Source organism: Rhinatrema bivittatum, chromosome 12, assembly GCF_901001135.1.
Source record: "Rhinatrema bivittatum chromosome 12, aRhiBiv1.1, whole genome shotgun sequence".
NCBI lineage: Eukaryota > Metazoa > Chordata > Amphibia > Gymnophiona > Rhinatrematidae > Rhinatrema > Rhinatrema bivittatum.
The window spans coordinates 53175588-53200207 of NC_042626.1; the positions used below are offsets into that span (position 1 = coordinate 53175588).

Here is a 24620-nt window from a genome sequence, read left to right on the forward strand (position 1 = left end):
AACTCCCTCCCGGCCAAACTCCGACTAGAACCATCCCTGAGCCACTTCAAAAAAGGAATAAAAACATGGCTGTTTAAACAGGCCTACCCCAACTCCTCTCAACCCTAGGCCTCCCACGCATACAGGAACCTGCATTCTATATACAGCCCTTCCCACCTTTTCCCACCCTGGTAACCCTTCCAGCACACCCCATGCTCCCCCTAACTCCCCCCCCCCCCCCCCCCCCCCCCCGCCTTTTAGCCTCTTCAGCCTCCCCCCCCCCCCCGCCCTCTTTACCATATCATCCCTCCCTTACCTCTACCTCCCCTTTCGCATATATTCTCCCCCCCTTTCCCTCTCCCCTCACCCCTCCCCCCAACGTTGTAAATAAGTTCACATATGTAATATGTAATTTTAAACCCATATCTTTCCAATTAAGTTATCCATGCTTGCTTTCTTTTTTCTCTCGTACTTCGCTTTTTACCTTGTTCTTTTTACCCAATTATTATCCAATCTCTCCCAGTTAAACCCCCTTGTTCAATGTAATTTCCTTTCTCAGTTAATTGTGAACCGACATGATGTGTCCTACGAATGCCGGTATATAAAAATGTTAAATAAATAAATAAAAATAAGATAAAATATGATCTTTTCCCCCACAATTAAATTGCCTAAAATTAATAAAAATTACAATAAAAAATGCATTACCAATTCACTTTGGGCAAGGCCAGATGCCACAAGTGATAATTTCCTTTTGGTCGTCACCACCGGACTTTTGAAGCTCGGTGTTCCTGCTCGACTGTGAAACGGTGACATGCAGTAAGCTGGTCTCTTCTGCTCACTCTCCGTAGAGCCTTTTCTGCTAGGTATGCAAGGACTAATTAGTGCTTCCCCAGCCTGGCACGAGGGTGGCCTTTCAGTAGAAGAAAGAGCGTCTCTACTTGGAGTGTGGCTATTTCTACAATGGGCGGTTGCACTATTCAGTTTATCTTCAGTTTCCCTCTCCTCTGTACTTCCTGAAAGAAAAAGCAGATTTCCATGGAGCAAAATATAGGAACATCTTATAGTGTGGTTAAGACAGAGAAAAATAAGAAAACTCTGTATGATCTACAACAAAAAATGGAAGATTTCAACCAGTTAGAAGGAAAGGATTAGAAACATAGTAGATAATGGTAGCTAAAGACCAAAAGGAAAATTGGTTCTTACCTGCTAATTTTCGTTCCTGTAGTACCACAGATCAGTCCAGACAAGTGGGTTTTGCATCCCTACCAGCAGATGGAGGCAGAGAACTAGAAACTTTTCAGGCACTGTTAACTTAACAGAGTGTGCTACCTGCAGTCCCCTCAGTATTGACGTATACCCAAGCCAATATACAGCCCACAATGATCTCAGATAACATTCTCCCTCCTAAGGCGAACATGTAAGATAGGTTGAAGCCTCCTGAACTGGAGCCCTCACATCCAAGGCCACAGAAAACTAACTTCGTATAGGTCCTAGAACCGAACTATATACAGTTCTAAATTCTGCTGAAAATATTATGCTGTCTTTTGAAAATAAAACCTGGGGATGGGTCTCTGGACTGATCTGTGGTACTATAGAACGAAGATTAGCAGCTAAGAACCAATTTTTCTTTCCTGTTCATACCCAGATCAGTCCAGACAAATGGGATGTACCCAAGCTCCCCTACACTGGGCAGGAGTCCGAAAGACCCGCTCTCAAAAACAAACAATCTCACCAAAGGTTGCCTCCTCAGGCGCTCTTACATCTAAACGATAATGCTTGGTGAAAGTGTGTAAAGATGACCAAGTGGCCGCCCTACAAATCTCCTGTGGCAACACCAACTGACACTCCATCCAAGAGGTCACCTGCGCTTTGGTTGAGTGCGCCCACAACCCCTTCGGAACCGGTCGACCCTTACACAGATAGGTCGAAAATATAATCTCCTTTAACCAATGAGCTATGGTGGCTTTAGAAGTCTTGGTTTCCTTCTTTGCACCACCGAACAGGACAAAAACATGATCCGACTGCCGAAAGGAATTTGTCACCTTAAGATAATGCAACAGTGTCCGCTGAACATTCAGGCAGTGAAGATTCTTCGCTAGTCGTCCTTCCTGCTCCAAACTCGGGAAGTTCCACCAACTGCTTAAGGTGGAAAGTCAAAACCACCTTCTGTAGGAACGAGGGAACGGTCCACAAAGAAACCCCATGATCCAAAATTTGCAGAAATGGTTCTCTACAGGGCAAACCCTCAACACCAAAATCTGTCTGGCTGAGCAAATACCTACCAGGAATACCATCTTTTAAGGTAAGGTCCTTCAACGAAGTCTTTCGCAATGGCTCAAACAGGGGCCCACAAAGGCCCTGCAACATCAAGCTCAAGTTCCACAAAGGACAAATCCTCTGAACAGGAGGTCATAGGTGCTTGGCTCCCTTGAGAAAATGCACAATATACAGGTGAGTTGCTAACGGCCTTCTTTGAACTTTCCCTTGAAAGCATTCTAGGGCCACCACCTGTACATGAAGAGAATTAAAGGTGAGTCCCTTCGACAATCCCTGTTGCAAAAAGAACAGGATGTGGAAAACATCCATCTGCAATGCATCTAGGTGCCTTTCCACACACCAGGCCTTAAACACTCTCCACACCCTGACATAAGCCAGCGATGTGGAGGGTCTCCGAACCTGAAGCAACTTAGTGATCACAGCCTCCAAATATTCTCTGGATCTCAAACGTCTCCTCTCAAAAGCCAAGCCGCGAGACAAAAGTGATACACCCAATCCGAGAAGCTAGGTCTCTGTCTGAGAAGGCCCTGAGGTGAGCCAACCGGAGGGACTAGTCCACGGCGAGATGAACCAGATCCACAAATCAGGGACGCAGAGGCCACTCCGGTGACACCACCACCCTGCCCAGGTGCCGTTCGATGCACCACAACACTCAGCCTACTAATGGCCACAGAGGAAACACGTACAGCAGAATCCCTCTTGGCTATGGAAGAACCAGAGCATAGATTCCTTTGGCTCTCAACTCTCTTCTGCATCTGAAAAATCTGCTTGCTTTGGCATTGTTGCACAACGCCATCAAGTCCAGCTTGGGAGCGCCCCATCTGGTCCAAATGAGGTTGAAAGCCTCTGACGATATCTCCCATTCTCCAGGGTCAAAATGTCTGCCGAGAAAATCTGCTTGAACGTTGTCCATTCCAGCAACGAGATGCCGCAACCCCACGCAGGAATTGCTCCACCCAGACAAATAATTCCTGGGCCTCCAGAGCCACTCTTCGACTCTTTGTTCTGCCTTGTCAATAGACATTTGCCACTATCATTGCATTGCCAGAAAAAACTCACACCATTCAGCCCCGCATTTGAGGAAAGATTTCAACGTCTCATGAACCACTCTCGTTTCCAGACAGTTTATAGACCAGGATCTCTCTACTGACAACCACCGTCCCTGGGCCGTCCTCCCTTGACAAACTGCACCCCAACCTCTGAGGCTGGCATCCGTGGTCACCACTACCCAGTCTGGGACCTCTAGATCCACTTCTTGCTCCAAAGTGTGCCACGACAGCCATCACAAGAGACTGGATCTGGAAACCTCTAGTAATGGTAAGGGCTGATGAAACTCCGACAACAGATCTCAACGGGACAGAAACGCTCTCTGGAGTGGACGCATGTGGGCAAAGGTTCACGGTACCAGATCTAGAATTGAAGCCATCGAACCCAGGACCTGCATATAATCCCACGCCTTGGGTACCTGAATGCACAACAGTTGGGTTACCTGAGTGCAACTTCAGAATCCTCTCCGAGGTGAGAAACATTTTGTCTGAGTGTCGAATCTCACCCCCAAATACTCCAACGACTGACTCAGGACGAGATGACTCTTTGCCAAGTTCAGAATCCATCTCAGAGGACATCTCCAGCACCCTCTGAACTGATCGGCCATACTACACTTCCGACTTTGCCCGAATAAGCCAGTCATCCAGATATGGGTGAACCAGAAACCCTTCCTTTTACAACGGGCTTCTACCACAACTATCACCTTTGTGAAGATCTGTGGAGCCATAGCTAACCCAGAGGGGAGGGCTCTAAACTGAACTAGCTGGCCGAGCACCATGAATTGAAGAAACTTTTGATGTTCCGTGTGAATGGGGACGTGAAGACATGCCTCTGTTAAATCCAGACAGGCCAGAAATTCTCTTTGGTGAATGAACAGCCACTATCACCGTCCTCTAAGTTTCCATATGAAAATGTGGAATCCGCAGTGCTGCACTGACTTTCTGCAGGTCTACAATGGGGCAAAACGTCCTTTGCTTCTTGGGAACAACGAACTAAATTGAATATCTTCTTCGATCTTGCTCTGCTGTTGGGACCAGCACAATTGCTCCTAAACTCTGCAGGCGAAAGAGTCTCTCGAACCGCCTCTTGCCTGTCTAAGAATGAGCAGTGAGACTCCACAGAGGCTTCCCTGATGAGGGGAGAAAATTCTAAAGCATAGCCATCTCTTATTACCTCTAGAACCCACTGGTCTGAGGTAATCTTGGCCCAGTCTCCACAAAACTGAGTCAGCCATCCTCCAACCGACTCATCGAGAGAGTGGACCAACCTGGCTTCATTATGAGGTCTTACTGCTTGTGGCCCCCTTGACTGGTCCCCATCCCTGGCCAGTCTTCAGGATCCCTGAAAGGATTTCTGCCTCCTGGAACCTGACTTCTGCACAGACGAAGAACCTTTGTTGGGACGAAAATGCCTCACATCCCAAAAACATGAATGAGCTGGAAAAGACATCCTATTGCTCTTCTTATCCTCAGGCAAGTTATTTCCTTTCAACTCTCCCAACTGCTTCATTAACTGCTCCAGATCTTCACCAAAAATCAATTTCCCTTTAAAGAGAAGATTGCAGAGTTGAGACTTGGACCACATATCCGCTGACCAATTGCTTAACCACAGAAGATGACGAGGTGATACTGTCGACACCATACTCCTGACCGAGGTTCTTATCAAATCTTACAAAGCATCTGCCACATATGCAATCCCAGATTCTAACTGAACCGCCATTTGAGCATCTTCCTCAGAGTCTCCTGCTTTCTCTTGAGACGTCTGCACCCATTGCAAACAGGCCCTCTGCTTCAGACTACCACAGGTGGCTGCACGTAGGCTCTAAGCCGAGACCTCAAACACCCTCTAACTGGATCTCCAAGCTTTTGATCCTGGACATCCTTCAGCACAGCTGATCCCACCACTGGGATGGTGGTTTTCTTGGCAACTACTGTCACCGTGGTATCGGCCTTAGGCAAAATCAAGAGTTGGAAGACATCCTCAGTTATGGGATATAATCTCACCATCGCCCTTGCCACCTTTAGCCCAGCTTCTGGGGCATTCCACTCCCGGTCTACCAATTTCTTCACCTTCTTAGATAAACGGAAAGCCATAGGAGGACCCCGAAGACCGTCCAGAACTGGATCAACTCCATTATTCGAATCCTCATATAGTACCTTCATTCCCAGCTTCTTCAGGACGTGAGGAATAAACAGCGTCAACTCTTCTTTATGGAAAAGACTGACCACTCTCAGGTTGTCCCCCTCCGCAATAGCGAACTCCTCAGACTCAGACAAATCCCAGACTTGTCCCAGTTCCTTCCTAGCTCGTAGTCCGCCAACTCATCCCCCTGATTAACCACAAGATCCACATCTGCCCGATCCTCATCCAGATCGTCCAACCGGTTGTCTGAATCATCTGAATCCGAAACCCCATCCGGGTGATTGAGCCTTAATTGGTGGAGGAGGGTCCCCAAACACCTGACCAGAGACCTTTTTGTCTTAGAACAGGGCTGCCTTTTTTGGTGTACAGACCATTTAGTCCTTCACCCCTTCAGGCCAAAAAGGCTTGTGAATGAGAACAAACTCAGTGGAGAATTCTTCTCCTTCACTATCCTCCACCTCAGGCAATTTCAAGGTTTCCATTCTCTGATCATCAGCTCCGGCTTGCATCGCCAGAGAAAGAGGGGGAGGGGAGTCCTGGACCTCCCACGCTGACCCCTACATTGTGTCTGGGCAGCCTGATTCTTGCTATAAAATCTCCTCCAGAGGTCTCCTTTTATAGGGCCCTGTGAATGGGAAGATTGTCCCCCTCCTGCAGTACAGTCTGAGCACACAGCCGACTTAAGCCGTGATTGAGTGCTGCGGTAGGCCCTGCAGCTTTTGGCGCACTCAGACATCGGCACCATGAGGGGGGAGGGGAAAACACGTGGCGCTCCTGTTGCAGCACAACTCTCAAAACATGGCGTGCTGAGTCCCAGGGAAAAGCTATCCAAACAGCAGCTCCACACTGAAAACTTCCTTTCCTCTGGCCTGGCAGCCTGTGACTGGACACCCAGCTGCGGCTCCATTAGAAGCACCTGCTTCCTCTCCAGCCTGCCCCTTTTTTCTTTTTTTAAAGTTACAGGCAGCCCAGCCAACAAACAGATAAGAATAAAATGCTTGCTTGCTGGTGGCTGTCAACTGAATCCTCAGGGAAAGAGCCTTCAAGGAAAGGAGGGAACCAGGACCCCTGGGGCTTTTCTAACCCTGGATGATGCAGGCTATAACAGCACAGTGATCACCAACCTTCCCCCCCCCCCCCCCACCCGCCCGGCTCAACTTGAGGGATGGCCCACTAAGAAACCTAGCACCTAAGGGAGCTCTTTTCTTCTTTACCTAAACCTAATCCAATCTATTTGTTTTTCTGACTTTTTTTTTTTTTTAAATTAGACATGCAGGTTTGCACCTCTACCATCTGCTGGAGACAGAGAAATACTGAGGGACTGCAGGTGGCACTATCGGTTAAGTAGCAATGCCTGAAACGTTTTTAGTTCTCTGCCTCCATCTGCTGGTAGGGATGCAAAACCCACTTGTCTGGAGTGACTTGGGGTATGAACAAGAATGACCCTTTCAGTCTGCCCAGTAATTCTAGACTACACTGTTTAACATATATCTCAGATGTCAACTTGAGCACTTGTAGGATATCGTTACTTATCCAAGTCAATTTTTTTTTCTTTTTATTTTCCTTTGCAGTTCTCTGTCATCCTGGTTAAATGAGCACACGAGATACCAAATTGAATCCATCACCCTGCCTCCACCCGTGCCATGTCTTAGCACCAAGTTTTGTAATAAGTGTCTAGAACAGTGGTTCTCAACCAGTGTGTCGCCACACTTCCCAGTCCCCTGCTGACCCAGCTGCTCCCCCTACCCGAGCAAGACAGATCCTACACCTGGGCTTAAAATGCTGAAAGCCCGGGCGGAACGCGGCAGGAGAGCAGGAGTCAGCGGCATGCTCTCTTCTTCCCACCCCCCACCCCCAGAAGAGAAAGTGGTGAGCAGCGGGTGCGTGCGCGGGAAGAAGAGACCATGCTAGTGCTCTCGACATTGGCCCAAAGAAAAGAAGAGAGGCGCGGTCTGAAGAATGAGCAGCACGGCTCAGAGAAAAACAAAGAATGTCGTCAACCCCCGCAACCGATGGGACTCCTTGCTCCGCGAGGGCTGAAAATGAAGTAGATTGCTGCTGCCTTTAGGGTTAAAAGTGGAGGAGGCTGCTGCTGCTGCCGCTAGTTCGGGGGGGGGGGGGGGGGGGGGAGTGAATGAATGAGCAAGCATGTGTGTTTGAGATCCTGTGTATGTGTGAGTGAGAGAGCATGTATGTGAATGATTGAAAGCCTGTACATGTGAAAGAGTATGTGTGTGATTGAGAGCTGGTTTAGGTGAGAGAGAATGTGAGTATGTGATTGAGAGCCTGTGTGTAAATGAGAGAAAGAGAGCAAGTTTGTAAGCATGTGAAAGAGTCTGTGTGAGAGAAAAGGATAGCATGTATGTGTGTGATTGAAAGCCTGTGTGTGTAAGCCTGAAAAGTTTTCAAATAAATAAAAAATAAAAAAATAAATGTGTAATTAAGAGCCTATATAAGTGAGAGAGAAAAAGCATGTGTATATGTGAGTGACTGAGAGCCAGTGTGAGAGAGAGAGAGAGGAGAAAATTGCAAGAACATAAGAACATGCCATACTGGGTCAGACCAAGGGTCCATCAAGCCCAGCATCCTGTTCACAACAGTGGCCAATCCAGGCCATAAGAACCTGGCAAGTACCCGAAAACTAAGTCTATTCCATGTTATTATTGCTAGTAATAGCAGTGGCTATTTTCTAAGTCAACTTAATTAATAGCAGGTAATTGGACTTATCCAATCCTTTTTTAACATAACTATACTAACTGCACTAATCACATCCTCTGGCAACAAATTCCAGAGTTTAATTGTGCGTTGAGTGAAAAAGGACTTTCTCCTCCTGCTAATTCAAAACAATCTCAGGGCACCTGGATATCAAACGTTCCCAGGTATGCAGAGCAAAACATTTTTTATATCCTTATTATTTTTCATTACTGGATATTTGTGTCTACTATTTTAAAATATTTTATTGGTATCTAGAAATTTTTTATATGAGTTTTTAATTATTGGATATTCCATTCGTCCGCTGTTTGGAAATAATCTGTTCTTTTTGTTAGTATGGTTTTACTGCTACTGATTTTATATTTCTTGATTTGTTTTATAAGGATGGGTGATGCTTCTTTTTTTCCTTTGTTGTACTGCATACAGAGACTCTGGCTTGTTGCGGTTTCCAATTCAGTTTTTGTCTGCATGCTTCTAGTTATGCATTTTGGTCTCTTTATTCTTTGTTAGGTGAAGGTCAGCACATGTGATTCAGGTGAGGTTTTCTGCTGGCTTGTAGTTTCTGTGTAGGACTCTATAGCAGCCTGACTTGGTCCGTTTTCCTAATAGGAGATGTATTGTCTTAAGGCCTGATGTAATATTTTCAGTGTTGCCTTTTCTTAGGTAAGGTGGTTACTGTTAAGTGCTGGAAATTGGTGCTGTTTTGGTGTGGGATGTTTACCGTTTATGCAATTTCTGTTCAGATACAATATGTATCTTTTCCTTGTGTCAATCTTAATAAAAATAATACTGGACCTTTATTTTTTATTTCCACCGTAAATTGTAATGAGCAGTTGTCACACACATGAATGTGGTCTGTCAGGTGTGTCATGATGGGAAAAAGGTTGAGAACCACGGATCTAGAACATGAAGATTCTATCCACAGATGAAGCTATGGGTATTAGCCAATCTCTGCACTAATATGAACAGAATTTGTACATAAAGAATACAGACGTCCAACCAATTCCTAGAGCAAATCACTGCACAACTGATGACACCAAAGATGGTTCCACTTCAAACACATTGTCAACAGCTTTGGGCATCAGCATTATTCTTATTTTAAAAGGGGAAAAATTATTTTATAACCACATGAGAGGAAAAGGACCCAAGTAAGTAACCGGAGAAAACATTTTTAAACACACTAAAATATAAAAGGTCTTTAAAGGCAATATTATTCTGTGCTGGTTTTTTCAGCGGTTCATAGACTGTGCTCTGGGCTGCCTGGTCTTTCCCCAAGAACAAGTGTTAGCCCCGGCAATGAATCCAAAAATAGACCAATGACATCTGTCAAATAAGAAAAATATCTCTTTATAGCAACCAGTGTGGGAGTAGGTGAATGCATTTGTTTTAAAGAAGGTTTGCAGTGTATATCTGTTTGTATACATACATGTATATAAATATACATGTATGTATGTATGATTCTCTCTTATCCTCATTACAAGGGCAACATCTTTATAGAAACTCCCATCTATATCAATATCTCATTAACGTACTTTGAAAGAGCAGCTAGATTCTCCAAAGTACCAATCTACCAACTGCTGCTCTGTACTGCTGCCACTTTTTGTTTTTGATTCTAGATCCCTTTCCTTTATTACCCTAAATATATTTTATTTCTGATATTTTGTTCAACTCAAAACAAATAAAATACAAAACCAAAACTTTTTAAAATTGCATACCTTTTATGATCATGGCTTTTTTTTTTTTTTTAAACAAATCTCCATCCTTAAGTTTATCAACAAACATTTGATATCCCTCCTTTACCAAGCTGGTCTGAAGGCAGATTACAATCAAATTTATAGTTAAAAATACCAGCGACTGTCCACATATTTTACTTGCGACACTGTGATACCTGTACGGAGCCTTGATGAGGATCAGCACAGCAGCACCCATCCCCGACATAATTAGATTCGTAATGGTAGGCACGGCCCAGGAGGAAGGATTTGCTAACAGGGTTTACCCTTGAACCTCCCCCAGAAACAAAATTAAACACAAAAGCAAGGCAAGGGATCTGGTTAGTTTTATTGCAGCTGCTAACTGAACTGAGGTGTTTCTGCTGAGACTCCTTTAACATCTGAAGGATGCTATGATACTGAAAATCTCCTTGATTAGTTAAACTGCAAGCAGAAAGCAAGCAGCACATGAAGGCCAAGCTGCTGCTGCTCTTACCTGGTGTCGGTCTGCCTGCCACGCATTGTCTGGATGACTCCTGATCTGGTTGCCGCTCTGGAAGGGCAGAGTGATCTTCCTGGGTGATGTTGTCTTTGAGTTCCTTCAGGAGAAGGATGGAGCACCTTGCCACCTCTGGCATTTTCTTCTCCCGGAGCTGGGATTCAGATGGGGTGGAAGGGGGAGTCGGCGATCTTGAAGTAAACACCACACAACTGTTAAAAAAAAACAAACAAACAAAAAAACCCACGAATAAATTGCATGTAACATTTGGTAACCAAGCTTCTCATCTGCAACATAAATACAATTTTCCCTTTTTATTTTTTCCTTTCAATTCTTTTGATCCAAAATCGGCTTTTACCAATAACCTAGTGATGGCTTTCATTTGTTTATTTATTTTCATATTTTAAGATTGCTCCTCCCATAAAAGGCTACAAAGCAATGTACAAACCAGCAAACTTGAAAGAAAATATATTAAATTACAATAAAAAAACAAAAAAACAGAGATAATTAAAATTTATAAAATTACATTATGGATGTAGACCATGTACTGAAGAGCACAAAATTAATTGGACTGCTTTTTTTTTTTTCTCCTGTTACATCCGCTACAGCAAAATCTTTACAACTTAAGCTTTTTTTTTTCAGTCTAAGGTATTATCAGCAGTTGATCAGAAAAGCTGCCTTGGAGCTCAGTGGCATTTGTGTGGGGAAGCAGGGTATGTCTCAAAAATACCTGCATCACAAGTAGCAGCACAGAGCCACTTAGGAAGGAAGAGAGGGAGAGAGGAAGCATGTCTCTCCATGGTTAGCAGCTGGCTGAGAGGCCCTACTTACCAAAAACGCAACATAGTAAATGTCAGCAGATAAAGACCCAAACAAGCATTAACACATTGTTTGTCAATAGGCCCCATTGAGATTAAGGTGAAATTACTTCTTACCAGATAATTTCCTTTCCTCGAATATAGTCAGATCAATCCAGACCAATGGATTATTAATGCGAACCCGCAGATAAAGACATAAGAACAAAAGACTTGCCAGATCAAAGGTCCATCAAGCCTAGAATTCTGTTTCCAACAGTGGCCAATCCAGGTCACGAATACCTGGCAGGATCCCAAGGGGTAGATAGATTCCAAGCTGCTTATCCCTAGAATTAGCAGTGGATATATGCAACTATACCTTAACAATGGTTTATGGACTTTTCCTCCAGGAACTTGTCCAAACCTTTTAGAAATCATCATGTCCTCTGGCAATGAATTCCAGAGCTTGTGTGTTGTGTAAAAATATATTTTCTCTTATTAGTTTTAAATGTATCACCTAGTAACTTCATTATGTGTCTCCTAGTCTTTGTACTCTTTGAAAGTTAAAAAACAGATTAACATTTACTTGTTCCACTCTACTTATTATTTTATAAACCTCAATCATACCTCCCCCTCAGCCATCTCTTCTCCAAGCTGAAGAGACCTAGTCTTTTCTTTAGTCTTTCCTCATAGGGGATCGTTCCATCCCCTTATTTTAGTTGCCCTTCTCTGTATCTTTTCCAATTCTGCTATATCTTTTTTGAAATGTGGTGACCAGAACTGCACACAGTACTCAAGACGAGGTCGCACCATGGAGCAATACAGAGGCATTTTGATAGTCTCTGCTTTCCTCTCCATTCCTTTCCTAATAATCCCTAGAATTCTATTTGCTTTCTTGGCTGCTGTTACACATTGAGCAGAAGATTTCAACAATGTCTAGATTGTTTCACTGAATGAAGACTCCTAATATGGAACCTTGTATTGTGTTGATCTCTGTTCCAAATTATAGCAACAGGCTCACTGATGTCACTCCTTATGTACCTCCATGCTGACAACAGCCTGCCAGTATTCCTGTAACAAGCAAACTGTGGACAATTTTAACACAATCAACAAATTAACCATTTTTTTTAACTAGTGGATTTCCAGAAGAATCAGGAAGCAGAAACAAAAGAATAGTTTCCAAACAGCAGAATAAGAAATCACTCACCTATAGCGAAGTATAGACATCCACTGTGCTTCCCAACTCTGCTTACTTGCTTGCAAAAACATCTTCTCTAATGCAGAGAGTGAAGTAAGACACTGAAGTATAGGGAGGGACCTGGACTGTTCTGACTGAATTAAAGGAAAGGAAATTATCAGGTAAAAAGTAGTTTCACCTTCCTTTTCATCTAGTCAAACCAGTCCAGACGAATGGGATGTATCCAACCTACTCCCTTGTAATGTGGGATGCTGTCCAAGCTCTTCGCAAAACTGCCAAAATGAAGGAAGCCTCCTCTCCAGCTCAGACATCCAGACAGTAATGCTTAGTTAAAGTATGCAAAGACCAATGTGCTGCTTTATAGATCTCCAAAGGAGAGACCAATCTCAACTTCGCCCACAAAGTTACCTGCACCCTCATGAAGTGAACCTGAACCTGTTTCAGCAATGGATACCGGAGTCCATATAAACTGCTGTAATGACCTCCTTAATCCATAACGTCACTGCAGCCGTAGAGGTCACCTCTCCTTTTCATACCTCACTATACCAGACCAACAGAAGATCCAACTTTTCTGATATGCTTGACACCTTGAGATTCAGTAAAAGATGTCTCCACACATACACGGGACAAAGAAGGTATAGATCTCGTCACCTGTCCATTTTCTGAACAAAGATAAGCAAATCGACTGATTGAGATGGAAATCAAAAAAAAAAACCTTGGGAAGAAAGTGGGGAACTTACTAATTTGTATTCTGTCTCCTGTAACCAACAAAAAAGGCTCCAAACAAGAAAGCACCTGTACCTCCAACATCCTCTGAGCTGCAGAAATGGCAACCAAGAAAACCATCTTTAAGGCAAGCAGTCATAGAGAGACAGACTTAAGAGGAGAAAACTTAGATTCCGCCAAGAAGGCCAAAATTAAATTTAGATCCCAGAAGGGGAACCGAATTTGAAGCAGAGGCCTAATATGCTTCACACCCCTCATGAAGCGAGACATCTGGATGAATACAGTGGTCTACCTTGAATATGCTCCCTAGAGCAAAAGAGAGAGCTGCCACCTGCCCCTTCAATGTGTTCAGAGCCAAACACTTAGAGAGGTCTTCCTGCAAGTAATCCAAATCAATGGAACTGATGCGGCCTCAGGAGCACACTGACGCCCAGTGCACCAATCCTCAAATGCTCTCCATATGTGGACATAAGCCAGGGAGGTGAAAAATTTCCGAGATCTCAGAAGACCAGCCCCACAGCCAGAGAACAACCTTCTCCACCAAGAGTACTCTCACAAAGGCCAATATCTGGAGAATAACCTTCACTAAATGCACCCGCTCAACAGCCAAACCACAAGATAAAATCGATCCGAGATCTTGGGTCAGCCATCTTTATAAGGTTGCCGCAAAGCAAAGGACTGAGGACCACATACCATGGACAACATGGCAATCCAGAGCAACTAGCAATTGGCCATGTAGATCTGGATGATAAGTGACCTTCTGAAGTACCCTGCCTCTCATAGGCAAAGGAAGAAATACGTACAGAATTGCCTCTGTCAGTCAAACCTGTATTGGGGCAAAAAGCCTGGACGAAAGAGCTCCTCTCTTTCGGATGAAAAACTTGTGCATCTTTGCATTCTTGCTGGCAGCCATCAGATCCAGTTCCGAGAGACCCCATCCGGTGACTATTAGATCGAAAGCTCCTTGAGAGAGAGAACAGTTCCCCGGGTCTACTACATGGCAACTGAGGAAATTCACCTGCACATTGTCCACCCCTGGTTAAGAAGTTGTGATACTGGATCAGATAACTGTTTCCAACAATGGCCAATCCAGGTTACAAGTACCTGGCAGGATCCCACACATTAAATAGATCCCATGCTACTGGTTATTCCCTAAGTCAACTTGATTAACAGCAGTTTATGAACTTCTCCTCCAGGAACTTATCCAAACCTTTGTTAAACCCAGCTAAACTAACTTCCCTAACCACTTCCTCTGGCAATGAATTCCAGATCTTAATTATGCATTAAGTGGAAACGAAGTTTTTCCAAGCTGAACAGCCCTAACCTCTTTAGTCTTTCCTCATAGGGGAGCAGTTTTATCCCCTTTATCATTTTGGTTGCCTTTCTCTGTACCTTCTCCAGCTGAACTATATCTTTCTTGAGATGTGGCGATCAGAATTGTACTCAGAATTCAAGGTGCAGTCTTACCATGGAGCGATACAAAGGCATTATGACATTCTCTGTTTTATTCACCATTCCCTTCCTAATAATTCCTAACATTGTTTGCTTTTTTTTTTAATTTTTTTAATAACTATTTATAAAGGTTTTTAAGGCATATATTAAAGAAATGATAGAGGAAGACTCCTCAGCAACATACAAAGAAAACAGGATTTCCATAAGGAAACAAATAAAAAGAATAAATCGAATTATAGATTGTAAAATCGGCATAAACATGATAGCTGAAATTCCCCAACCATATACATTAAAGCACACAAAAACAGTAATTAAGCATTTTCCAAATATTCATGATTTGGGCCCCAGATACGGACATATTCTGCATGTTCATTCTTGAGGTCAAGCATAACAACTCAATGTCAGCGATGTTTCTAATCTGTGACCTCCAGTATTCAATGTTAGGTCTGGTCTTCCAACAGGTGGCCACAGTGAACCTAGCTGTCAAAAGCAGCTGTCCCACCAACGCTCTATATTTAACTGGTATCAATGAATTATTCCAATGGCCCAGTAACCCAAATTCAGGAGTCACCTGAACAGGGACCCCTGAATATCAGCAACTTCCTGAGTGACTTGCTTCCAGAAATTACTGACCACTGGACAGTACCACATGTGAAATAAGAACCCGTCTGACCACACCATCTCCAGCATTTGGAAAACATTTAGAATAAAAGATAGGGGTATGATAGGTTCTATTCAACAGTTTAACCATCAGTTCAGTCCTTTTAGCACAGACAGAAATGTGATGCGCTAAATTCCAGATATGCTTCCAGGACTTATCGAGTGTTAAATTTAAATCAGTATTCCACGCATCTACTATAAATTGCAGTGTTTCTTTCCCATATTTACCAAAAAGAATGCCCTTCTCGTAGGCATCGGGATCACTCAAAAAAGTCTCTAGCCCATCAAGTTAGTGCAGCGCCTTAGTCAAACCAAATTTTACTCTTTAAATGCCCCCCCCTTAATTGAAGAAAGGAAGCATGAGAATGGGAAGGGAAGTCATGTTCATCACAAAAAGACTGATACGTAGCAAACCCCGCCTCATCCCATAGTTGCGCAACATAGACAAGACCGTTATCCTTCCATTCCTTAATGGTTGAAAAAAAAGGTACAGGCTGAAAGATTAGGAGTTTCATATATAGGAGCAACGAAGGAGACATTCTCATTTATTCGCCCTAAAAAATTAAGTACTTGACGCCATATTTAAATGGTATGAGCTATCATGGGGCTTTTCCTACAGACTCTTCTACTGTTGGGAAAGTCTCGTGGCAAAAAGGGCAATAACCCTAAATTAACCGCTTGAGCCTGAAACTTTTCCAGGTGCAGCCAGGACGCCTCTCAGGCTCCCGACCAGGGTTTTCATAAAGATAAGTCTGGCTGCCCAATAATATATCCGAAGGCGAGGCAGAGCCATGCTGCCCTGCAACTTGGGCTTGTTTACCCTGCTAAATAAATTTTAGAAATCATTCATTCAAATCATTAAACACATTAACTGGCACTGAACATGGCTTGTGCTAAAACAGATATAACAGTTTTGGAAGCAGACTGGTCTGAATGGATGAAGCGGAATGAAGCCTATTCACCAATAATACACATTATAGCATTTTGGTAAATAGGCCCCTGAGCGTGCCATGGGCTCACAAGCCGCCAAAGTGCTCTGGCAGACAGTACAAAGATGTGACAAGTTATAGGCAACACCCAATACATGAGGGCTCTGGTAAAAAGCCATAAGTTAGCTCTATCTGTAGCATGGCAATTAGCATTTGGTGGCTCTGGCCAAGTCAGCTGCCATTCAGCCAAGAACAAGAGCATCTGAAAAATCAGAAGTCAGAAAGGGTTCAATTCGAGAGCAAAATCTTACGTGGGCATAAACCTTGAACAAGCATAGCCAGGGCTTCCGGGAGCAATGTTTAAACTGTCCCCCTAAGTGCAAAGTCCATGGGTAGAAGATCTTGTACCCAATTTGCAAAAAAAAAAAAAAAAAGGAACCGCCATGGGTATAAAGCTCCTGCAGACTTTGCACCTGCTCTTTTCTGCAGGTGGAAAACAATGCCTGGAGATTTGAAAAAGCAATCCATGCGCTGTTTTCTGATCCTGCACAAAACACTCTCGGGATAGCCTCCCCTTCAATCCAGCTAGAGGCGAGGGAGGGCAATGTTGAAACGGACAGTTTACATCACTCTTTACTCAGGCAAATGGCTTTGAAAATGACTCTTGGGGTGAGGTGGGGGGAGTCATTTTGACTTCCAGACAGACATTGTCTCTCACAAAACTGCCCACCCGTGGGTAAACTTCCACACGTGGTTCATGTTTCTCTCTACCCTCCACGATCTCCTTCAACGCACCCTCCTTATAACTAATGAATGATCCGATACTCCCCGCCTACAATACCATTCATAGCGCCTGATGTTAGTAATTGTTCGGTTAAAAATGTGCTACAGCTGTGCTATTAAGAAGTTTATCGTTCAACTGTAATATACTCGCCTATGTTAACTGTAATATACTTTACAATGTTACATCGGTGTATTAAGTTGTTACCATGTAAACCGGTGTGAAGGCAGATTGCTATACGTCGGTGGATAAAAAAAACTCGAAATAAATAAATAAATAAAAATAAACGTTTGCTTGTAAGTTTACCCAAACTGAGCAGAGGCATTTCTGGAGGAGGGTGGGGAGCAGTTTGTACTCAAGGCACGTACCTTGACATTTTCAGAAGTAGGCGCATAAAAATTCTCCCCGAGATTTAAGCACACATTTCAGTAGATATAATTGTGTGCAGGTAGTTTTGGTGGGATTCATTTTTAAAAAGGAAAAGTACTCACGTGCACACTTCTCCTATGAAAACTGGTGGAACCTATGCACGAACGTGCCATGAAATTTATACAAACTGTTACCAATTTGCCACCCACCCCCCCCGAACCATATCTTCAAAGCCATTCCTGTTCGTAAAGCTCAGTTTTATGTTTAGTTACAAAATCTGCCAAGTTTGCATATATACTTGTGTGTGCACACAAGAAAAAGCCCTGTTCTTGGTGGATGGGGAGAAGAGTTGGGATGTCTGCACGTACTTTCAATTTTAAAAAGTATGCACAAATTAAGCCTTGCCAGGAGCTGGCGCAAATCTGTGTATGGACCTTTGCTTTGAATATTTGTAGGAAATCCATGAGTTAAAAGCACGCAAGCCTTTCCCCTGCCTATGTATATAACATGACACTCTGTGCTGATCAAGGCCCAAAGGGTCTTTTTGTTCAGGGAAGGTTCTGAATATTTGCTTTTATAAAATGCTAATCTGCATCCTCATGAAGGAATTGTTCTCTGCTAAGCTATCATGGGAATGCTGCAAACCAGGATCCCGCATCCTGGCTCTGTATTTACCTGTTGATATTTGCCTCTTGGCTGTTCCCGTGGGGCTGGTCATCCTTGGCGGCCTGGCCTCCATCTGCTGGAATGCATTGCCCCTTCTGCTCGCCATCCCAAGTGGAAAATGATGCTTCCCCTGCAACGACAGTCTTTATTTAGGTAATCCTTGCATTCTTGAATCAGTGAGCCATCATGGCTGATTCTCAATAATGTTCCCTATTCTCTCACATCCTCTTCCTCTCAAATTGCCAAAACAAATGGCTTTCTAGCAAATGCCTCTGTCCTAGAAAGCAGACTGCAGCTCCCCTCAGAGGTACTTTTGAGGCTTTCTGATAGGGAAGACCAAGGAATGCTCCTTTTCTATCATTATGACCTTACATCATGGAACTCTTTGTCACATCATATTTGTCTTACCCAGGACAGCAAAGAATTTAAAAAATTTCTGTAGACACATTTGTTCAGCAAAGCCTTTCCTGTCCCAACCTAAACTTCATACTTTGTTCAGGTCCAGCAACTTGTATTATTTCTTTCAGAGCTCTCGAATTTTGTATGAGGCACTTCTACCTTGTAGCATGGTGGTTCTGTCTTGTTTGTTCTGTTTTCATTTTAAATTATATACATTTTAACTGTAACCCGCTCCAAACTTCTCAGAAGAGTGGGTAATAAACACCTTTTAAATAAATAAAAATAAATAGATAGGGCCACACAATACCTCCAAGTGCTCCATTTCAACTCTCGTATCCTCAGGGTTGAAGTGCTACTTTAGTTACATGGCCAGGACTGGCCTTTTTATGGAGAGAAATCAGTCGAAAACGGAATCAGTTGGCACTATTAGGAATAGGCAGAAATCCAGAGTGGCAGATTTTGCTCAGATCCACCTTGGATTTTCAGAGATCTCTATTACATCTCATTGAGATTTGCAAGGGAAAAACAACATCAGATTGATTGTCACTGCTAGAACTTGGGGGTGAGATTCAGATTTTTTTCCAAGCTGGAATGAAGCTAAAACTCCACACATACGCTGTCTGCTAGTTGTGTTACGTGTTCTGCCAGCGATGCATTTTATTTTGCTGTACATGCTGGAGTGTAAAACAAGTTTTTTTTTTACAATTTTGGTGGGTTTGGCACTGAGCATCCTAAAAAACTGACCAGAGGAGAGCCAGTAGCTATATGGGAAAGCAGCAAAAGAGAAACTGTGGAGGATTTTAGTAAGACTTAGCATAAGCCTGACAGCTAGCCCTGAAACATCTACACCCTCCCCAACAATCCCAAAGTTGAAGGGCTACAGAGATGCAAGTGTTGTGGCTGCTTCTAAAGTATGGGATCAGGGTGCTTGCTCCAGGAAAGAGCAGCAGGATTTCAGCTTTTTTTTTTACCCAGGACTATAATGACCTTTGTTCAAACTGCAACCGAGACAGAGAGAAAAGAGCCAATGCTGCTGAGTTGTTTCCTTTGGCAGATTCTGCTGAGGAAGAGCAGAGTCTGGCTTAAAGGGCCTGAAGCTTAGCCTTAAATGTATATTCCACTGAACATTAAAACAAAAAAAACAATTTAAACCCTATTTTTCATGTGATACTCACTGTCACATTTAGGCATTCTATTGAAGGGAAAAGAAAAGACATGAATCCTGTCACTTTTACATTCAAATGGAAAATGTAAAAAGTGCTGCAAAACAGGGCATGCTTTACCAATGAAGTGTATATCTATTCGTTTCAGACATCACGGAAGCAGCTGAGCTAAAGAACACTAAAGCCTGCTGTATTCAGAAAGCAACCACGCATCCCCAAACAGAGATCTCATGTTCATCTGCTGGATGATGCAATTGTATTTTTTTTTTTGGTTGCTTCTGCAGTTTTGAGACTGGCCAAAAATACTTTAACTGGTAGAAAGAGCAAATATGATACCGAAGGCGGAAAACTTCATTAATCATGAATTTTGATCCCAATGATCTCACCATTTTGTGTCATGTTGAAGGGCATGGCTTCTTTCACAACCCTGTAAGGCAGAACCCCAAGTCTGGCCACTAGATGTCAGTGTTGTGCAATGGTGGAGATGTCTCGCCATCCCCAGCCTTAGGAGCAGAAGTAGGCTAAAGGATTCAAACCCAGAACTCCTGCACAGGCTGCTACCATGTTATGGGGCTGGCCCTTCTCGAATGCCTTTTTCTCTTTCTTCTCTCACTGGAGATAAAGCTGTAATCAAGGAAACACTGGCAGGGTGCAGAAAATGAAAATGGGGGCTGGCTGATGTTTGTATACAACTGTGATGCAGCACCCTGAAGTGCAAATTAGAGCAGCAGAGAGGTTCGGCTGCTGCTCAGGAGCGCCTGGATCAGTAGGGTGGGCCAGTCCTGCTGGTTTGATTTGCTTGTGCACCAAACCAGAACAGGAGATTTAAAAACAGAGAAAGAAAACATTATGTCCCTTTTTCTAACCAAGTACATGCACAGAAATATCATTACCATTTTGCAATTGAAAGCACTCAGTGAATGGATCACTTTGCAGTCTATTTTTCGTTATTTTAAACTTTCCCTTCCCCAGTATGGAGCAGCAATAGAGAGATGCAAATTGCAGCAAAAATGACTGGTCCATCCCTGTTGAGCTCAGCGCTATGACTGTAAATAAATATAGGCTCCAGGAGGGTGGGCATGCTAAAGGTCTAACTCCTTCAAACTCATCCAAAACTAGGGGGGGGGGGGAGAAGCAGAAAATAATATACCCCCCACCCACCAAAGATATTGCTAAAACATTATAAATACAGTATTAGGAGGCAAAACCATTTTTTTCCACCATGCACAACCCGACTTATCCCAAGCTCGTGAATTTTCCTTTCGCTTCATTTGCGAGCTGAACTGCATGAAGAACCGTAACAATGTTTTCACACATTTTCTTTTGAAACCTAGCGGTTTTCTCCTGCTGCTTGGGGTTTTTGTAGCTCAGTCGGAACTGCTGTCCTCTATTGGGCTACATACATAGTAAAGTACTAGATCATTTTTATTTATTTTTATTTATTTTTAATTTTTATATACCGAGGTTCTTATAGAGACTACAAATCACTCCGGTTTACATATAACGATAAACTGCCCAACAGAGATAAGGGGCTTTACATAGATCATGGAAGGCTTTACATAGATCATGGAAGGCTTTACATAGATCATGGAAGACAAAAGCCAATGGGCCAATCCAGTCTGCCCAGTTATTCCTGTCCATGCTGCAAAGATACATCCCAGCTGCCAGCCATCAGCATGGCCACTTGGATATCACTCCTTAACCAAATTGGTTTTAGTTTGTTCTTACACTGGTTCTCTCCCATTCACAAACACTCAGCTTCACTATTGTCTTACCATCAAGCTTTGTAATAATGCAGACCGCTGCCAAGACTAGCAAGGCCGTTGCCTGAACATCTGGCCTTCTAGGTCCCCATAGCTTTGCTGGACAATAACCAGCCATCACCAACCTGCTGAAACCATCCGGTTGGTTTCTGGGGAGTTGCAGCCTGCTGGAACCATTCCTGCTACCCCAAAGTATCATTCTGAATGCTTCCTTTCTTTGCCTGTAATATTCTCCCTTTGCCTCTGCTCTCGACAAGCAAAGGGTGAACTGCTTGCAATACTGCAACTTCCCAACCTTGTTCCTACCACTGTCATAGCATATGACAGCAGTCAAAGACCATTAGGCCCATCTCGACACTCTGCCCAATAGCATTCCTTTGCGCAATACCACATAAACCCCACTTGATCTTTTGTTTTCCTCTTGCTTCTTCACAACAAGAGGATCCCCTGTGCTTGTTGAAGGCTTTACTCGATTCCTTTACTGTTTGTTTTTGTTTCCACCGCCTCAACTGGGAGGCCATTCCATGCATCCATCACCTTATCTATGAAGAAACAATTTTCTGTTGTTGCCCCTAAGGCTATGGCACCCTGAGCCTTCATTTGCAACTGCCGTGGTAATTCTCTTATTTTTATCTATCTTACACCAAACCTGGCTCAGCCATCGCAGTGACAGTCTCATCCAGGAGCCACAGACCACAGGTCTCTCTCGAAACCAGCAAGTCTGGACAATGAATCTGCTCAGTAGGAGGCCCATGTTCAGCTGCTGTGCACCTTGGCTAGTTAGCTGGATATACTTAACTGGCTGAATATATGGGCTACCTTAACGTTAGCCAGATAAGTTTATCTGGCTAACTTTAGGACTTAGCTGGCTAAATGCTTTTGAACATGGACCTCCTTCCAGAGCCCTGCAATCATGGGACTTGAATCTGGCTACTAGCTGTCACCTTTAAGCAATGACCATGACTCCCTCCCCCCCCCCCGTCCCCTCCCCCAGAGCTGCCTCAACAGCATCCTCAGCTGACCTGGGAGCAGAAAACTCAAATGGAAGCTTGAATCAGGGGCTGTGCACAGCACTCGCCATCTGAGCCACCAGCCCAACACCCCCCCCCCCCCACGAGATGTTTTAAAGAGGCAGGAGGCTCCTCAGGCTCCTAGTCACGAGTCATGAGTAACTTGTCATGTTCTTTTACATATAATTTAGTTTTCTAGTTTTCTACAACTGAAAAATTGAGTTTGGTTTCTGAGTCTTATCCCTGCTCATTGGGGAGATCTGACAGCCCTCAAAGGCTTAGAATTTGACACATCTGTTCTACACAAACTTGTAACAACTGGGTAAGAAGAGCAAAACTGGAAACAGAGCCCAGAGTTTCCCCTGCCATACAGCCAATCGATTAAGGGTCAACCAAAATATGATCCACGCAAACAACAGATACAGTGGTGATTCTGGAGAAGGAATACTTCAGTAGAAACACAGTCACATCAGGAGTGGAGGGAGAAGGACTAAATGCAGGAGACAACCCTCTTTTTTTCCTACCCAGTGAGGAAATAATAAAAGAATCGCTTCGTTTCGCAATCCGGAGGAGAGACCCAGGCTGTGGGCGGGACCCGGAAGTGACATCACCGGGAGCTACCCCGCAGGTCGATAAAAATCTGTGTTTTGCTGCATTTGAGTCAGGAGTGGAGGGAGAAGGACTAAATGCAGGAGACAACCCTCTTTTTTTCCTACCCAGTGAGGAAATAATAAAAGAATCGCTTCGTTTCGCAATCCGGAGGAGAGACCCAGGCTATGGGCGGGACCCGGAAGTGACATCAACGGGAGACACCCCGCGGGTCGATAAAAATCAGCGTTCTACGGCACACAGCTGTTGCCGCGCGCCAAAGGGGCGCGCCCCTGGAAGAAAAAATAGGATGGGCAGGAAACGTAAGTCCAAAAATTTTACCTCTTCACCTACATCTCCGCAGTCAAAACGAATAGGACCAATGGACTCTCACATAATTAGAGTGAGTCCATTGAAGGGGGACTAGCAGATGGGGCTACCAATTTAGGAATCCCCTCTGCCCCCAAGTCCTTACAACATCCACCCGCGAATCCTACATCGCCTGCTAACCCTGGGGATAATGCACAAGAGTCCAACAATATAGGAAACGAGACCATAGATAGGAACATTGTTCCATGTCCAAAGGTTCTCGAATTTGATACAATTGTGGAAGAAAATCTGTTGGAACCAGAGAATGTTTCAATGTTGGATTTATGGAGACTGATGATGAGCTTGGATAAAAAGGTTACAGGGACGTTGTCTAAAGTACATACTTTTTCAGAAGAAACGAGGAAAAAATTGATGGACTTAAAAAGAACTGAAAAAACTGAATCAGCTTTGTTAAATTTAAATCCTACAATTAAAAATATTCAAGCAACCAATGTGACTTTCATAAAAGACAATTTAGTACTACATTCTAGAATGGAAACAATAGAAAATGATATGAGATCTCATAATTTACGTTTATTAAATTTTCCCAAGTCTAGATTGATGTCAGAAATTGAATTGTTTAGGAAGTACACAATGGAAATTCTTTCTTTTGAATATCAGAGTGTTCCCACCATCTCCAAAATGTATTATTTGCCTCAAAGTAAAATCACTCAGGTAGCTGAAGGAGGGTTAGATACACTAGAGAGTCCAGGTGTATCAACCTTCCTAGATGATTCTTTGGATAACATTGAAACTCGGGCCACCTTGCTCGTTACTTTCTTGTTAAAAAAAGGATAAAGATTTGTTTTTTAATAAATATTTTCAGAATAAAAACTTTAATTTTTGCGGGCAGAAGATTCAGATCTTCCCCGATGTTTCTCGTGTAACGCAAGCAAGGAGGAAACAGTTTCTATCATTAAAGCAGGCTGTTTTGGATATAGGAGCAAATTTTTTCCTAAAATTCCCATGTAAATGTCAAATTACTTATCAATCAAATAAGTTTATCTTTTTTGATCCCTTACAATTACAACGTTTTATTGGGGATAAAAGTTAATTCTTTGTAATTAGAACTCCAAGTAGGACTAGGTTGGATGCGATAAATAATTTGACTAGCATTTAAATCATCCAATCTCCTCTCCTCTAGATGTGGGCTGGATCAGATATATATATTTCTTAAAGATGTTGTATTGATCGAATGATTACCTTTGAATTCTGTATTCATGATTATTGCATTTGGATGTAGATGTTATAATTTGAAAATTATAAAGAAAAAAAAAAAAGAAAAAAAAAAAAGAAACACAGTCACATAATAAATGATGGCAGATTACGTCCAGCTGGCCCATCCAAACCACACAGTTGTCTTCCTCTCTGGTTCCCTGCAACTACGG

General features: G+C 43.3%; 1 protein-coding gene across 4 annotated transcripts in view; it reads right to left on the reverse strand.

Moving 5' to 3' along the window:
• Positions 1–24620, reverse strand: part of BRCA1 (BRCA1 DNA repair associated) — a 218592-nt gene that overhangs the window by 46472 nt on the left and 147500 nt on the right. For 3 of the 4 annotated variants that reach the window (XM_029573187.1, XM_029573188.1, XM_029573186.1), the window contains exons 13-15: positions 17950–18070; positions 10363–10577; positions 685–992 (exon numbers count right to left, since the gene is read on the reverse strand). In XM_029573187.1, the coding sequence (XP_029429047.1) occupies positions 685–992; positions 10363–10577; positions 17950–18070 (644 nt within the window). The remainder of the gene's footprint in view (positions 1–684; positions 993–10362; positions 10578–17949; positions 18071–24620) is intronic. The other variant, XM_029573189.1, reaches the window with a different exon arrangement.